Below are 18161 nucleotides of genomic sequence, written 5' to 3'. Positions count from 1 at the left end.
ACCTATTGTTAAATAACTAGTGAAATTTTATTTACAATAATCATGGGAGAGACAAAATTATTTATTAAGACGTTAATGTTTAAAAATGTGTTGAAGAAAATCTTCTCCAATAAACAACACTTGAGAAATTTTTTTTAAGCATTCAAATTTCACAGGAGGACTAGTAATTGTATGTCAAACAGAATACTGTGATTTGACTTTAATGCCATCATACTGTTTTTAAAAATAAGGCATGTGACTTATAGATGTTTTTTTATTATTATGTTTTAAGCATTATATCAGTTGTCAGCAAAAAGTTACATCAATGGCTCTTGGTTAAAATATTTACTATTAGTACATTAGTAAATCCTCTCTGTTATATTTATTCATTCTCCCCCCAGACCTATGATGAATGGAAGGAAATGCTCCCTGATATGAGTGAATACACATGGATTGTGCCAGACTTTGTTTGGGAGCTGAGCGAAAATATAGATTTAGGTAAGTAATTCAGAGAGACATATTTTCTATTAAATATTTAGATTTTATTTCATTTATATTTTGTAGTGAATTAGTTTGTGCTTTTGGTACAAGTGCACTGGACATATTTGATTAGGTTAATGATGATATTGTCTAAATGTTTTTTTCTTTCTCCATCTCCTGAAAAAAGACAAGCTAGCCAGTGCTTTACCTGAATTAGAAGAGATAGCCAAACTACTACCTGATATGGAGAAGATCGGAGAGAATTTCACCTTCCTGAAGAGCCTCCTCTCCAGCGGTAAGCATTGTTTCTCACATACATACATTATTGAATAAAGGGGAAGAATTTAGGTGATGAAATATATGAGGGTTTATTAAAATGTATTCTACCTTTCAAATTTTTTTTTAATCAGAACACAAAAAAGCAATATCCAGCAAGAATGCATTGAATTGTTAATGTTATACAATCTTTCAAATATAGTCAGCGTTCTATATTTTAAATTTATCCCGAAACATAAACTGTATATCTTGATTTATGAAAGTATTATGAAGCACAACTGTTATCATAATTAATACTAATCAAAAAAGTTGAGTGCCAAATCTGCATATTAGAATGACTTCTGAAGGATCTAGTGATGGTTGAAACTATGAACTAACTAACTAAAACCCTGCTCACACTGTGGGATTTTAGCCACGATTTGGTTGTCTGAGACAAAATTGGATAATCCTTAAAGATTTCTGAAATCCTGGGCTAAAATCTGTGGTCTTTGATCGTTGGTTTGACTTGTTCACCGTAAGCCGCTTAATGGTCATTGCAATCAGAATGTCAATCTAATTGGAGCACTGAATCTGATGATGCAGTCCATGTGATAATTCAAATGAACGCTGGAAATGTCGAAACAGTTTTTTATCTTCCTGGTTTTATTATTAAGATGCTGTGTGCAAAATTGCCGCTACAGATCGTTTACGATTGCTGTAAGGAATCATTTCACAATGCAGGATAGTTAAAGTGTCACGGATGGATGACGTCAAACTCCAGGGGAGTTTTATTCTATGTTTTGCGCGTCTTGATTGTCGTTCAGTCTGACATTATGACAGCTGAGATCTTACAGTGTGACATGGAAGCCATCTTCATGCAGTCTGACATGCTACAGTCATTTAGGATAATAAAAATTGCACAGTGTGAGATTGACTAAACTGTAACTGACTTAATAAATAAGTAAATAAAGACATAAATAAATAAATAAAAGTATTAGACTCATTGCCTTTTGCCGAGTTCAGAGTGCATGACTTTAGCCCTGATTTTGACCTGCCGACAGGTTTTGAGAAATCGCCAACAAATACCTGAAATCACAGGCAAATCGGACCTTGTTCACATAAGTAACAATCACACAATGTGAACTATCAAAGACGCCATCTGAGAGAATCGCCGATGAGTCGCAGACACCCATCAGATATTTGGCATGCTAAATATTTCGAGCTGTCGGCGATTCAAATCATGCCTGGTGAAATGTGTTCTGATTGAAAATAACATCGGCGATCACCTACAGCCAATGAGAGAGCAGCATCCACTAGAATGGGTACCTGCAGGCCAGCAGGAGGATGGAGGAGAAGTTTAAAGTGCTCATTTTCAGTTTATTTAGACCCAAATGCAGGAAAAAACTAGTGGAAATTTGTTGTCTGTTTGACGTGTCATCTGAGCAATACCACAACCAGTTAAAAATAAAGAAAAAACTTTGAGGAGAAATTGCTAATTGCCTTTAAACCCAGCTGAGCAAAATAAGTAAATTTTCTAGCCCAGCAAAGGCTTCTTTTTCATCATGTAGTTAAAAGCAAAATATAAACTACGTGATCTCGCGTTTCATGTCACTTATCTTGTGTGTTTGGTTGTAAGACGTAGTTTGGACAAAGTTGTTGGTGATTTTTCCTGTTTTAAAGTCATGCAGTGTAAAACTCCATGTCGCTAGTCTATCTTGCAGTGTAAACACAGCACCGACCGAATGCTATCTCGGATAGTCATGCAGTGTGAAAACATCTGTGACACGACTATAAACTCATGCATTCTGAACTCGGCATTAGTTTAGTTTAAAGCAATTTAACGAAAGTGAAAGTGAAAACTAAAATTATACATACAAAACCTACTCAAATATCAGAAACATGCAGCAAAATTATAGAAACAAGCATTATTTATAGAAATAAAGCATCAATTCAAATGATTAATAAAATGAACAGTAGTTCATGTAATGTACTGTAAAAAATGCTTGGTTCCACACAATCGATTTGAAAGGAATGAAGTTACTTAGTAAGTAACTTATTAGTTTTTACAAATGTAAGTGGATTGAACATAAAACAATTAAGTTGTCCCCAAAAAAAACTCAAGAATTGTGTTGTCTCAGCTCATTTTGTAGTTTGAACAAATCATTTGTTTTTAAGTTGACATACATTATCATTGCTTTTGATCTTGTGGAAAGATCAAGAAAGATTTGTATTTTTAGAAACGTTATTACAATGCACTACATTTAACAATGACTTTGCTTTGTCTTTGTGATTTCAACTGAAAGATCAGAATATACTTGGGGGCTGATCACACCGAACACGCTTTTACGTTCCAAAAACACGAGGCGCACTTCATTGCCTTTTTGATGACAAGAAAAAAAGAAGCTTAGTGCGCTTTTTATGTCGCTAGGCAACTACTAAATCAGCTGCGTATTGTGTGCGAGTGTTGCTGTTGATATTATATCATTTTAAAATGTAATATTGGTGTGATATTCAAGATTTGTAAGTCATACAGCACCGTATAACTCCATCTTTAAAAATCTCTGTAGTCGTCTAGACAACACAAACACTGCTGTCACCTCAACTGAAACCAATTGATTTTCTATAGTCTTTGCTTTTTTCGCACTACGGCAAAAACGCCAGGCACGCAGGGTGCATAAGCAGCGGACAACGCTTGCAGCCATTAGTAAATCATTAAAAAAGGCACCTCTCAATGCAAAAAGTGAGTTCGGTGTGATCGGCCCCTTAGTCTATTTTAGATGTATGCATTGCTTGTATTCACTTTTATTTTGCATAATCAGCATCTACATAAGCCTATGATTGTTTTGCATGAACATATTGTTTGGTGTATGTGCTTACGTTGATCATCCACTAGAATCCCAGTCCAGTGATGCAACGGAATGAGCTCTCCATGCTTTTTCTACAGTCTTTATTTTCTTTTCATTTCATTTGTTCCTCTTGTTCCTCCCTCCTCCTCCTCTCCCTCCACGTTCTTCACAGGTTTGGGTAGTGAAGTCAATGGAGCTTCTGGTCTGCGTCTGTTATTAGGTGTGTAAATGCCTCACTTTAGCGTGACTCGATTTCTTCTGCGCTGCTGCACTCATTTATAAATGGGCTTAAGTTGATGAAATGTGTGCCTTATCAAAAAACAAACAAAGGTCACTTGAAATATGCTACAAAGCTAGTATGTAACAAAAACTACAATTTAATGCATAACAAGAGTCTTTCTGTTGCAGTTTTGTTATATTGTATTGCTGTAAGTTATACAGTCAAGTTTGGGGTCTGTACATTTTTTTTTATAAAAAAATGATTCAATTAACATGTAGTAGAAATATTTTAAAATTGGGTTTTGATAATGCTTTGGGCATAAATAATTCTAATATAATTTAACTAAAACATATCTTTCTCACAGTTGAAGTGGTTGTTGCATCAGTGCTTAGGGCTGCACAATATATATAGTTTCAGTATTGGTATCGCAATGTGATCATTAAGCGTGACTTCAAACGAATTGGCTTCTGGCTGCAAGCGCTCCATCAAATTGTGTGGAAAGACTCAACAAATGGTAATAATAAACATTCACAAAATGATGTTATACAAATATATGTATATATCTCTATGCCTAATATCAGATGGCCTGAAAGTGATTCATTTTTTATAAATTGTTGAAATATTGGTGTCTGCGATGCAGAAAGTCTAGAGACTGTTGTGTACACCATAATTATTATTATTTTTTTTTTTATAAAATTCACTTTATTGTGTGATTGTAAAAAAAGTGGTCATAAACAAATATTTTATCAATTCAAATGGGTAGCGGGTTGGACCCGGAAACAGTATTCCATACGTCACAACTTAACAAGTGGATGGTCACATCGCAGGATAAGCAATGTTGATTTTATATAAGGCCTGTGACTGTATAATAATTTTAAAAGCCTTTTGGCATAAGAAATTGTACTGTTTGTAATGTTAATAGCGATTAATTTTATTGAATTATTTTTATTATTCAATTACTCAATCCTTTTCTTGTCGGCTTAGTCCCTTTATTAATTTGCCACAGTGGAATGAACCGCCAACTTATCCAGCAAGTTTTTACGCAACGGATGCCCTTCCAGCCGCAACCCATCTCTGGGAAACTTATTCAATTACTGTATACTGAATATTTTCAGACTCTGAAAACAGTAGAACACTGTTTATGTCTGTTGTATTTATTGTATTTACAGATGGTTTAATAGATTTTATGCATATGCACTCCCACTAAAGAATCATCCAAATCAATCTAATATTATCAATTGTATTCAAAATGATCAAAATTGTATTCATTTCTCAATATGTACTCAGAATTTTCCAATATTGTGCAGCCCTAATCTGTGCTACTTTTTTTTTTGTGCGTGTATATAACTAGGCATGGGCCCGTATAAGTTTGTGATGGTATTATACCCTTGGATAAAAATATCATGGTTTCAAGGTATCATGGTATTGTGATTGCTGCTCTAAAATAAGTTCTTTTTACTTAGTAAAAACTTCTTAGTGAAAAACAACATACTTTTTTAACTGAACACAATATACAGTGTTTAATTTGACGATTTTTCAATTTAAAATTCACATTTATAATATTTATAATATATATTTTGGAGCAGTAAACATGTCAGGCTAAATAATTAAAATAAATCTTTGACTTCTGCTAGTTTCATGATTTTTAAAATCACTGATTTCTTTACAACACACATAAAAAAAACAAAAAACATTTACATATACATTAGGGACAGTGTAACATAACATTTATGTGGTTTTAAAACTCTGCCTTTTCCAAACCGCGGTAAACCTTGAAACTGGTTATCATCCCATGCCTATATCTAACGCATTTTCCAAATGTATGCTGAATACAATCAGCATTCATTTGTGACAATGTCAGTATGATTGTTAGTATAATAGTAATGTTTTTTTTGCTGTCAAAGTATTCTCTTACTGCCCCTAAACTTATAAACATTGTTGTAAATTTAGTTTAAACTAAATCAAATTGGCACAAATTAATTCCAGATCTTAACTTGATGCTACTGTACATCATTCAGTTAACATGTAATTTCCAGTCAGTTACAGATGCACACGACTGACACTAACAGTATCTGTTAATGTGTGATTACACAGTTTTGAATTGTCTTGCCACTTGGTCCCTTGACTTCACCTTCTCCTCTTATTTTGGGGGACATTTTGTGTGTTTGTCTCTTTTTCTGTGCCCATCAGTACCACTAATAGATCCTCTTTTCCTGAACTCATGAGTTTTGAAAAGTAGCCTTACTGAATTCTAAGAAATGATTGCTTATTAATTCAAGTTATGTATTGTTTATATTCATATTATATTGCAGAAGATTGCTCATATTTTCTAACATTATCATCACCACAATCCTAAAACAGTAATGGTATTTTTCTCCTTTACAGTTGATGGCTGTAATGAGTACTTTTACACTATTTGCTTTTCAAAACTTTGAGTCTTGTTGGGATATGGTGACTTGAGGTAATTGCTTTGAAATATAAGAAAATACTGTATGTGATTGCACAAATTACTTGTTGTTCTCAGCTGATATGCAGTTTTTTTTTTTCTAAATACAAATAAAAATGTACAAAAGCTGTCACGGTTACAGTACATTTTCAAAGGCACCCTTGTATACCTTATTTAATTTTTATAGTGAACTGTGCACATTAATTTGTAAGTGGTAATGAGCCTTCCTTAATAGTACATTCCCATTTTCCCTCTGATAGCTTTTGTGCTTCTCTTTTGAGTGAATTTTCTAAATGCTTAATATATGTTTTACAACGAAGATAAAATAATTAGCATTTGTTTGTGTTTTGTTTTTTTTTTCTTCCCAGAAACTACTGGCGAATCGGCCCTAAGAGCACCAGACGTCCCACCAGCATCTGCAGCCATGGCTGACAGCGGAGACAAGCAGTTCAAGAAGGTACAGTACATGACACTGTTGGCTTTTGTTTATGCTCAAACATGACTGCGGTGTTTGAAGGCTCTTGTGATATTTTTGTATTTTTAATTTTCTTGCCAGTAAAATAAAGTGGCTTAAGTTTCCATGCTTTTTTTCTGCCTAGCTGTGTTGCTTGGGCTTTTTTTCAGCATTAACTAAGTTGCCAGTTACAGTGCATTTTGTTTTCCGCATTTAATGCAGAATGGAGTCATCATTGGCTCATGGCTGTCCTGCACTTTTGTAGTCAAGCTAATTATCTTTCAGTAGTTTGGGGCAACTTGTTACTACTGAAGTTAAAGGTGCAGTAGGTGATTGTCTTCAGAAACATTTTTTGTTGTGCTGGTTGAAAGTCTGTACATATTCCAATAGTAGTGATTAAAGTAAATTATGTGAATGTGTTTCTATGTATCTTTTTATTCTTTATAAGGCATGAAACTAAAAAATGTTCATCCAATTAAATACTGTTGAAACAAATTTACATTTCTGCGCAGCCTCTTTAAGCAGACAGATACGTCACTCACATGTTTTAGCGAAGCACAGATCTACATCTGACAGAGAGTCATCGGGCAAACTCTGCATCAACCTGAACTTCTTTCTGAAAGACCAACGTGGCCTTGTATGCATGAAAAGATTGTTTCTGAAAGGTCTTCTGCCAAAAATGCAGAATCAAAACTTTTCTAAACCTTGAATCAATATCGGTACTTCTGCATGCTGGAGGGCAATGATGTTATACAGTTCAAAACAACGATCTGAAGTGTCACACCACGGCTGAAGTATTACTTTTAGACAGGTATGTTTTAGAACTATCTTAGCCACGCAAAGCTTATGTAGATTGTTTATATGCACGTAAGTGTTGTTCAGCCACTGAAAACATCCGGCTAAAGATTGGCTTTTTTCAAGTTCATGGAGTACCTTTTACAGCATTGATAATATAGTCGGTTAAATAGACCTGAGCATTTGTTTAGTTGTTCAAGTGAAAAAGGAGGTGAAAACAAGCAATGTACGAGGATCAGTGAGCACAATTGAAAAAAAAAAAGTCTTTCGTCGTCTTGGTAATGTAAACATCAGTGTAATGTAAAAAGATGACAGGATATTTCTGTTTTTACCACTCCTTTTTTTAATCAAATTTTTATTTAGTTTAATAAAAAAACATAAGTAAATGTGCTGTTCCGGCTAACCAGCTTTACTGAGGTGAAGTTTGATTTATATTCACACATGGGGGGGTGGGGGTTTTTGGGGGGCTCGACATTTGGTCATGGGACCCTAATAACATAACATCTTTTGGGGCCCCCAAAGTGTGTTGGCCCTTAAAATCGTCCTAATTATCCCCACCCCTTCCTAACAGCATCCCTGCCTACTGCACCTTTAAGCTGCTGTTTTATTAAGCTGCTCTGTAGCTGCAATTTTTTCCATGTCCTGAACTGAATCACTGTTTCAAAATTAATTCTTCCTTTGTAAAGATGGAGTTAATCCATATTTTGCAAAAAAAAAAAATGGTAGAGATTATTATCATCTTCAGTTTTTTTTTAAAGGTGGTGTAATATAATATTATAATAATATAAAATATCTCATTTATTTTAACACTTTTGGATGTTTTTACATTATTAAATATAAGTACCTATCAATTTAACATGAATTGAGAATTAGAACATTTTCTAAAATTCCTAATACTTGATAAAAAAAAACAACAAAAAAAAAAAAAAAACCTTTGTTTTGGTCCGGATTCCATTTTGAAAGTCTGAACCAGTTGTGTAACCTCATGCATTTACATATGTCTGTTGTAGGAAATTAATAATTTATTTCTTTTTCAGCTTATTGTCTGTGTAAATACTTTCACCCTTGTAATTTTTACATGTTTGTCCATTAAGCTCGCGGAGCAAAACAATGTCCTACTTTACATTATGTTTCTTGTCAATGTTTTGTTTTTGTGTCACTTTCTTCATTTCATCACCCATGAATATGTCCTTGTCTACAATAGAATTTTTGTAGCATACATAATAGACAAGTGGCTAATAAAATGGCTGATAAAAATAGCTACTACTTAATAGATAACAAAAAAGCATTTAATATTATTATTGCTGTTAGTTAATGCAGCTATAAGTGACTTCTTAAAAAAAACACTGTGTGTAAATATTTTAAATGGATCTCATGATATGACAGGACAGTAGTTTTTGAAAACACATTTGCTCTCTCCAGCTTCAGGCTTTGCACTGCTCTGCAACTAAATCACTCATTGTACCTTAATTGCTTGCTTACTTTAATAGAATTACAGTAGTTAATACAATAGCTATACAATATTAGTTAACCTATTACATTTTGTTTTAGAGTTGCCCCCACTGCGATTTTTAGTGTCTTGGCAATACTGACTGTGAGTTTTAGATTTTGAATGTGTATAAATATAGTTATTTTCCTCTAATTCAAACCTTCCCCCGCACTTCTGGGTAGGGTTGCACCAGCTGTTCTTTCTTACACTGGAACTAAAAGTCCACACTTAGTAACTACTATTTAGTTTGTAACTAAATTTGTTCTTATTTTGGTTGCACCACATGTTGTTTAGGCAAAATGTAGTTAGTAGTTTGTAAGCTTTCTGTGAAGTAATCTGCAAAGTTCTGTAAAGTTGTCGAAGGATGTAATATCCAATAAGAAGCATTTAAATCGTTAAACTGATTTAGGATTATGCATTTATTTATACCATTTACATATGCCATTAATATTTATATAATGCAATAACTTTCCTATGTGAATTAAAACTATTATAGTAAGCCTATGTTACATATACAGTCAGTCACTAATAACAGAAGACGCACATACAGTGTATCCGGAAAGTATTCATAGCGCTTCACTTCCACACTTTCCACATTTTTTTATGTTACAGCCTTATTCCAGAAACGTATTAAATTAACTTATTTCCTCAAAAATTATTGAATATGATGCCACAAGCTTGGCTCACACGTCTTTAGGAGTTTTTGCCCATTCATTCCTCTTTGCAGTACCTCTCATCAGGTTGGATGGAAAGCCATGGTGTACAGCCTATTTCAGATCTCTTCAGAGAAATTCAATAGAGTTTAGATCTGGGCTCGGACTGGGCCACTCAAGAACATTCACTGAGTTGTTGTGAAGCCACTTCATTGATATTTTGGCAGTTTGCTTTGGGTCATTGTCCTGCAGTAAGATGAATCGTGGCCCGTACCAATTGAGGCCCGTACCATGCAGGCCTGATTTGTGGATTGCTGTACAGATGTTGGTCCTTCTGTAAGGTTCTGCTCTCTCCACAGAAGAATGTTGGAGCTCAGACAGAGTGACCATCGAGTTATTAATCACCTCCTTGACTAAGGCCCTTCTGCCCTGATCACTCAGCTGAGATTGCCGGCTAGCTCTAGGAAGAGTCCTGGTGGTTCCAAACATCTTCCACTTACGGATGATGGAGGTCACTGTGCTCATTGGAATTTTTAGAGCAGGAGAATTTTTTTTTAACCTTCCCCAGCCTTGTGCCTCGAGACAATCCTGTCTCTGAGGTCTACAGACAATTCCTTTATCTTCATTTGTACTTTGACATGCACTGTCAACCCTGGAACCTTTTATAAACAGGTTTATGCCTTTTCAAATTATGTCAAATCAACTGAGTTTACCATTCATTGAACTCCAATTAAGCTGCTGAAACATCTCAAGAATAATCAGTGGAAACATAATATATCTGAACTCAATTTAGAGCTTTATGGTAAAGGCTGTGAATACTTATGTACATATAATTTTTTTAGGCTTTTTATTTTTATTAAATTTGCAACAATTTCAATCTTTTTTCACATTGTCATTATGGGGTATTTTTTTTTATAGAATCTTGAGGAAATAAATGAATTTAATCTATTTTGGAATAAGGCTGTTACAAAAAAAAATGTGGAAAAAGTGGAGCGCTATGAATACTTTCCAGATGCACTGAACCTGCATTGCAAGCCGTGAATGCATGTAAAATACACATGAAGTTGTCAACTTTAAACCTGAAATTATTTTAATGACATGCATATAAAAGAGAAAAGAACAGAAATAAAAATTAATTCATGAAGAAATACTTGATTCAATTGATGGATAGCCTACAACACAAAACACTTCTTGAAAGAAATTTGAACTTTTCTTTCACAAAAACAGAAAAAGAAACGTGAGATTAATATCATTTCAAATATCCTTGCAAGTTTCTTTATGTAAACTAATCTCGCTGTCATCTTTTTGTTTACTAGTTCTGTAGTTGGAACACAGCATTAGGTTTAAACTAAGTTCAGTGGTGCAACACAAAAATATTTAGTAGTGTGTAAGTTGTTCCTTTGTCACAACTAGGCTACGTTTTAACTTAACTTACTGCTGGTGCAACCAGCCCCTGCTCTTTAAGATTATAGGTTTACCATAAATGAGCTAGATCCAGTTGCATTAAATAAAATAATAATATGCTAAAGGGAGTTGGACTCTCTCCCCAAATCTCGGTCATGTCCTCCTGTTGGTTGGTAAGCAGGTTGATTTGACTTCCGTTTCTGTGACTGTGCCGTCCCTCAGCAGGGGCTGCTCAGCGAACTCATTGTCATTCAGCAGCAGATCCAGCAGCATGAGGAGGAGATGCGGCGCGCGGCAGCCAATAACGCTCCGCCTCCGCCCCGTGACCCCAGTCCCAGCCCGGCCCCGAACCCCAGCCCCTCGCAGTCCAAACGCAAGGTGAAGGTCCACTTCCCAACCCACCCCTCTGATGCTGGGACTCTCATGTCAGTCTTCTACTACCTCTCACCATTCTTTTATAGCTACATTTTGCTCTTAAGAAATGAATTTTTCACACAGAAACATTCATTTTTCTATTCATTTAGTATAATCAAGATGGTTCAGTATGGTGGAGGTATTAATGACTAATGTGAGAGAACTACAGCTTTAATATAATCTAGGTATAAACCAAGGATTAGGTTGACCCGTCCAAGATCCTGTGATTTGCCGCTTTAGTGTAGGTGCCTTTTGGAATGAACACATCCTAAGTGTGTAATTCGTTAAATCTTTTTCTCAATTGTGTTTTAAATGGACAGTTCACCCAACAATGACATCATCATTTACTCATCTTCCACTATTTCCCTGTTATAATATTTTTTTTTTCTTCTGTTGAACACAAAGGAAGATATTTTGAAGAATGTTGGGGGAGCCATTGACTTCTATAGTATTTTTTGTTCTTATGAATGGTAATGGCCACTTTTTCCCAACATTCTTCATAATATCTTGATTTGTGTACAACAGAAAAAAAAATTCTATATTTTTAGGACCATCTGAGTGTCAGTAAGGGACAATTTTGGATGAATCATTTTTTTAAATTTGATCAGATGGTCTGAATGGCTGCTCGCTTGATGTCTCTGTGGTCTTATTACATCTCATAACAAATACAAGGTTCAAAATCTGAGAAATGGATTTAATTAGTAAATATTTTTTAATTTCAAAATCAAAAGTTGAGGAGAGTTGTTACAAATAGGGATAGTATCATTAAGGTTTTAACGGTATTACTACTTTTATTGATACCACTTATCGGTTTGGTACTTCGGCTCTCTTTTGGGTACTTTTTGTAGTGTTTTTTTATGAAAAAAAAAACAAATTGAACAGAATTTACAACATTAATAACTTTATTATTATGTTCTTAATTTAAAATAAAATGAAACCAATCATTATAAAAACAAATAAATCTTTTCTTGTAAAAGAATGTACAATGGTTTAATGGAAAATGGAAAATGACTCTCAGTTTTTAACCAGTCTTCTGGAGAAAAATCAACGTTACGTTTGCCTTTTCTAGCAGAAGTTTGGATCTTTTGGAAACTTTTTTTTTTTTTTTTTTTTTTTTTTTTTTTTACAGTTTTGGAGCATCTTGCAATGTAAAAATAAGCATTTTTTTTAAAAAGATTTTTTTAATACGCATTTATTATTAGACTTCATAGGCTCATTTATTTGTAAATACTGCTAATGTAACAGCATTTCAATGTTTAAGATTTATTTAGGCTACTGCTGAAAAAAAAATACTGTTTTCAGTGTAACCGAATGTGTGTGTTCATTTGACTATTAATATATTAATTTAGGTGATTGACTGCTGTCATAAAGATGTGGATGATGTAACGTGACCGTTAGTAGCTAGGCAGTCAAAACTTTGCATTGCAGTTAATGCACTTTTAAAAAGGTACCTTCACTTAGCCAGATTGCTTGCGTTTCCGCTTATACAAGAAAACAGCTTGTTGCGTTTGTTGCAACGGGCATCATCACTGTCCACTTGGGAAATACAACTCAACTGGTTCACTCCGCAAGCTTATGGGATATGTGAGCGCGAGTCTGTCACAAGCTATGTGTCGTGAGCTATGCACCTTGTGCGAGCTTAAGCTGAGTGCGTGCGCACAGGCAAGAACTGTAAAGGCTTTTATACTTGACACGCTCGCCGGACACACAAGCATTTCTCATGTGAGATTGCCAACTGTGCAGATGAATATCAAATACTGCAAATTAGAAAAGGTTGGTCAGTTAAATGATGCTACTGTAAGTAATGTTTATTCAGCAATAATTCTCCAATACTCCAATAGCAGAACCGTAAACGTCAGAGCTTATCGATACTTTGGTCTTTTCTAATATTGCACCGATACCGATAAAGTACAGAGTTTCGGTACCCATCCCTAGATACAAAGTTACTTGTCTTTAAAAAAAGACATTTTAAAACTGCATTAAAAATTGTTCAAGAATACTGTACCTTCCATAAATTTTAAGAAATTAAAAAATATGAAATGAATTTCTAATGTTGACAGCTCACCCCATACCTCTCTTTTTGAGAATGTTCCAAAGAGCATCTTGTTAGGAAAAAAATTTGCTTATTTCATAAATGACCAAAAAATAAGGCAGACTCTTTGTATATTTCAGGTTTAATTTATGGCATATTGTTTCTTAGTTTAAATTAATTAGAAATTCAAGTTTTAAATAATTAAAAATTAAAGTTTAATGTAAATTAATTTTAGGTTAAAATAAATTGTAATATTAAATCCCATCTTTTCAGTGTAGTCTCCGACTTTTGAATCCTGCATTTTGTGCCAAAGACATTAATTTCTAACAGAACAACAAGTGTCCATTTAAAGGGATGGCTCACTTAGAAAGGAAATCTTAGCACTGAGGTGCTTGTGGCGACCCAAGTTTGATTCCCGTCTCGAGTTGCTTTGCCGATCCTTCCTCTCTCTGCTCCCAATGCTTTCCCGCCTGTAATCTCCAATGTCCTATCTCAATAAAAGGTGAAAAAACCCTAAAAAATAATTATAAAAAAAGAAGAAAATTTACTCACCTTCAACGTGATTATACATTTTTTTCTCCTGTTGAACATAAAGGAAGATAATTTAAAGAAAGTTGAAACATTTAACCATTGGCTTTTATAGTATCAATACTATGGAAGTCAATGGTTACAGGTTTTCAGCATTCTTCAAAATATTTTCTTTTGAGTTTAACATAAGAAATAAACGTGTGAAAGTTTGAAACAAGTAAAGGGAGTAAATAATGACAGAATTTTCATATTTGGGTGAACTATCCCTTTAAAGAGTACAGCAAAAATGCTTAAGTGTTTCATTCGAGGAGCTTTCAAACCCTTGAAGATGTTATTTTGAACGTAAAAGAAATATTAATTGCTCTTCATGTAGTATGAGCAGTGTAAAGTGGCACTTTAATATTAGCAAAATAAGGCCTTTAACTTTTACCTCACTCATGCAAACCCATTTATTTACACAGCTCCACGTGTACAGTTAATATCCACTGCATGGAGTGCTGTGCCGTCCTGCCACATGGAGTCCAATGCACTTTGCTTTTGCTGTTGGTCAGCAAACATTAACCTGCCATTAACCTGCCATTAACACCACAACCAATTACATCTACATATACACGCATAACATGGTATTTAGCAGGAAATAAGGACTATTTTAGTTCATACCCTTGTTTTTTTTATTATTATTATTATTATTATTTGTAGATGTGTTTGTGTATGTTTGATTTTTCCTTTGTGTCCTCCAATCATTCCCTGCTTTTCTGTGATTTGTCCACTAGTCTGATGTGTGTGTGTGTGTTTTCAACGATTGCATTGCAGGTGCGGGCCAAGAAATGATTCAACACGCTCAATGCATTGATTTTTAATCTATGCACCCTTTACAAATTGTGTGGTGATTTGTGTAAAGAATAAATGATTGATTTAATGCTTGAAAAAGCTGGATGTGAAATTTCTTCTCTTTGCATTAACTTGGTTTTCCTCTGCTGGGTGCCTGCTGGGATTGAATGCATGAGATGTGAATTGTTTGTGCAATGACTCTTATTGAGGGATTTTAGGAAGATGATCAGGTGTTTTGAAAAGAAATAACACGGTCATAGTTTGCTGCATTGTTTCTTGTGCTTACAGTCATCCGATAAAGAGAAAGTTGACCAGCTTCAGGAGGAACTTCTTCGAACTCAGGTATTTAAATAAGTTACATTGTTGTTAATGGGGATGGTTCACTCAAAAGTGAAAATTGTTATTTACTTACAAACCTGTTTGACATAATTTCTTCTCTTAAACACAAAGGATGTTATTTTGAAGAAAGCTGGAAACCTGTAACTATTGACTTCCTCAGCGGAAATAACAAATCATATTATTTGTTATTCCTGTTGTGGAAGTCAACGGATACAAGTTTCCAGCTTTCTAAATTTTGTGTTCAACAGAATAAAGAAACTCATAAAAAATTGTATAACCACTTGAGGGTGAGTAAACTGTAGGTACATTTTTATTTTTGTGTGATCTGTCTCATTAAGTTTCTTTTCTTTTCTTTATTTTTTTGCATTTTAAACCAGTAATTTTTATTTTTTTATTTAATTTTTTTTAATTTAATTTTTATTATTGTTTGCTATTATTGTAATCCTTTTATATGATTTATTTTTTGTGATAAAATTTTATTGTACAGTTGGAAATAATCTAGCATATATTGTTATAAACAAGAATAGCAATCAACTGCATTTTCTATTAATACCCTACCCCACCCACCCCTGGCGAAAATGATAATTAATTAAACAAAAAAGGAAATAAATCAAAGCCAAAGAAAAGAGAGAATACTACTACTACTACTACTACTACTACTACTACTACTACTACTACTAATAATAATAATAAATGAATGAATGAATGAATGAATGAATGAATGAATGAATGAATGAATGAATGAATGAATGAATGAAGGAGAAAAGTTACTATGCGTATAAATAACTAAAGTACTGTAAATAAAAAAAAGTTTACCTCTGCATTTAACGTCTTACAAGAATGCTTTTAACTAAGGTAAATGCATTAAACTTTTACAAATAGGTTAAATAGAATTAAAAATCACAATAGCATATCTTTTTTCTGAGTAGTTGCACATATCCATGAGGGAATGTTTTTTGTAGAAGTATTTTGTTTCTTTGCCACAGACAGTTCCTTATTTTCCAATTTGTCCAAGAACATATACATCCAATGTTTCTGGTCCAGGGAGTGTGGAGGCTGCCTAACGTAATGCAACTTTTAGAGCAGAAAATAATATTTTTTTCTGAAATAATGTATATGAGATCTTGATTTATTTATTTGTGTATTTATTTTGCATTCTAAGCCAGTATTTTAAAGGTGCTTGCTACTATTGTAATCATTTTATATTGAACTTGTCTCATTCAGTTGAAGTACCAACGGATGCTTGAGCGCTTGGAAAAGGAAAATAAAGAATTGAGGAAAGTTGTATTGCAGAAGGATGACAAGGGTATTCACCAAAGAAAAGTCAAGGTCAGATTTCAGTTGTTTTTCTTTCAGATTGAAAATGTTTTCACATTTTACAGATGAAAACAAAACAGATCACTGGGTTATATTAATGCATTTCTCCTATTGGTCTCGTGCAGAAATCTTTGATTGATATGTACTCTGAGGTCCTGGACATTCTTTCAGATTATGACTCCAACTACAACACTCAAGATCACCTGCCAAGGGTTAGTCTTATTCCTTTTTTTTCATTATTTGAAATATTTGCTTAAAGCTTTTCATTACCTTTTCAAATAGAAATGTTTTTGTTTTCAAAAATGCCAATACAATATATGCTTAAGTGAATTGAGATGGTTCAATGTACTGTAAATGCAAGCACACACACCGTTTTTAGATTTTTAAAACTCTTTTCAGGATTAACCAATGAGACACAATAGCTGTGTCTCATTTCAGAGGCTGCATTCTCCAAAGGATGCATGTGAAGGGTGCTACGTCATCGTGGTGCAACGAAGGCTGTCTTTTTAGAAAAATATTCAAAGGCTCCTTCAAATGTAGCCTCCAAATGTGTCCTTTGTTTCCCAATTAATGAAGGACTTAACCAGTGGATCCTTTGCGGCCTCAATCATCCTAGGGTTCATTGTGTGCTGATAACATTTTTAAAGGAAACTCTGGATTAAATGTAGGAATTATCTTTATTTTACTTAAATATCTACACACATGTTGCAGAGCATGACATGTCTTACTAAAAAAAGATTTTATAGACAGTTTTATGTGTACATGTATGGATTTACTGTAAGGAATTATATTTCCGGTTTCTGTAAACCTTGCTTTATTTTGATGCCAAAAACCTGGAATCATTGACTTCCATAATATTTGCTTTTCCTACTATAAAATTTAGGGGTTATGGGTTTTCAGCTTTCTTCAAAATGGCTTTTTCAGTGTTCAACAGAATAAACAAGCTCATTAAAGGTTTGAAACCACTTGAGGGAGGATAAATAATGTGTAAATTGTTATTAGAACTTTATTATTATTACTACTATCCAGTTAATGGATCAGACATAAACAGATTCTGTCTCCTCTTTTTTTAGGTGGTGGTAGTTGGGGACCAGAGTGCGGGAAAGACTAGTGTGCTGGAGATGATTGCTCAAGCTAGGATCTTTCCGAGAGGCTCTGGAGAAATGATGACAAGGTCTCCTGTCAAGGTGAACATGCTGTTTTTTTTTGCTGTTTGTGTTGGAAACCTGAAATACGTCACCTATGTGATTTGTGGAGTTATTTTTCAGAATGATGGCTGATAGTATTTATGTACAGTGATTATTTAAACTGTAATGTTGCTTAAGGGCACATTTTCATGACATCATGTTAAACTAACACTTAAAAGATGGTCTATTAGTTAATGTATTTTATGAATATGAACAAACAATTAGTAATACATTTATTATGGTTTTAATTCTTCTTTGTTGATGTTAATATTATATAAGTTAAACAAAGTTAGTTCATGTTAGTTCAAGTTAACGCGCTGTGCAACAATGTTCACAAGCTTTGGATTTAAATAATGCGTTAGTAAATGTTGAACTATGATTAATTAATGCTTTACAAGATTATTATACTTAGTTAATGTTAGTAAATGCTAACTAATGGAGCATTATGATAATATTTTCAAGGGTTTTGGGTTTTTATTTACAGAGCAAATG

General features: G+C 33.9%; 1 protein-coding gene across 12 annotated transcripts in view; it reads left to right on the top strand.

Annotated features, from left to right (window-relative positions):
• Positions 1-18161, top strand: part of opa1 (OPA1 mitochondrial dynamin like GTPase) — a 75006-nt gene that overhangs the window by 5361 nt on the left and 51484 nt on the right. For 2 of the 12 annotated variants that reach the window (XM_017356477.4, XM_073952903.1), the window contains exons 3-11: positions 381-477; positions 647-754; positions 3733-3780; positions 6595-6683; positions 11247-11399; positions 15115-15168; positions 16390-16494; positions 16608-16694; positions 17556-17669. In XM_017356477.4, the coding sequence (XP_017211966.2) occupies positions 381-477; positions 647-754; positions 3733-3780; positions 6595-6683; positions 11247-11399; positions 15115-15168; positions 16390-16494; positions 16608-16694; positions 17556-17669 (855 nt within the window). 12 annotated transcript variants of the gene reach the window in all.

Source organism: Danio rerio, chromosome 6 (genome assembly GCF_049306965.1).
Source record: "Danio rerio strain Tuebingen ecotype United States chromosome 6, GRCz12tu, whole genome shotgun sequence".
Lineage (NCBI taxonomy): Eukaryota > Metazoa > Chordata > Actinopteri > Cypriniformes > Danionidae > Danio > Danio rerio.
The sequence above is the reverse complement of the archived record's forward strand: the minus strand, read 5'-3'. Positions and strand labels throughout refer to the sequence as shown.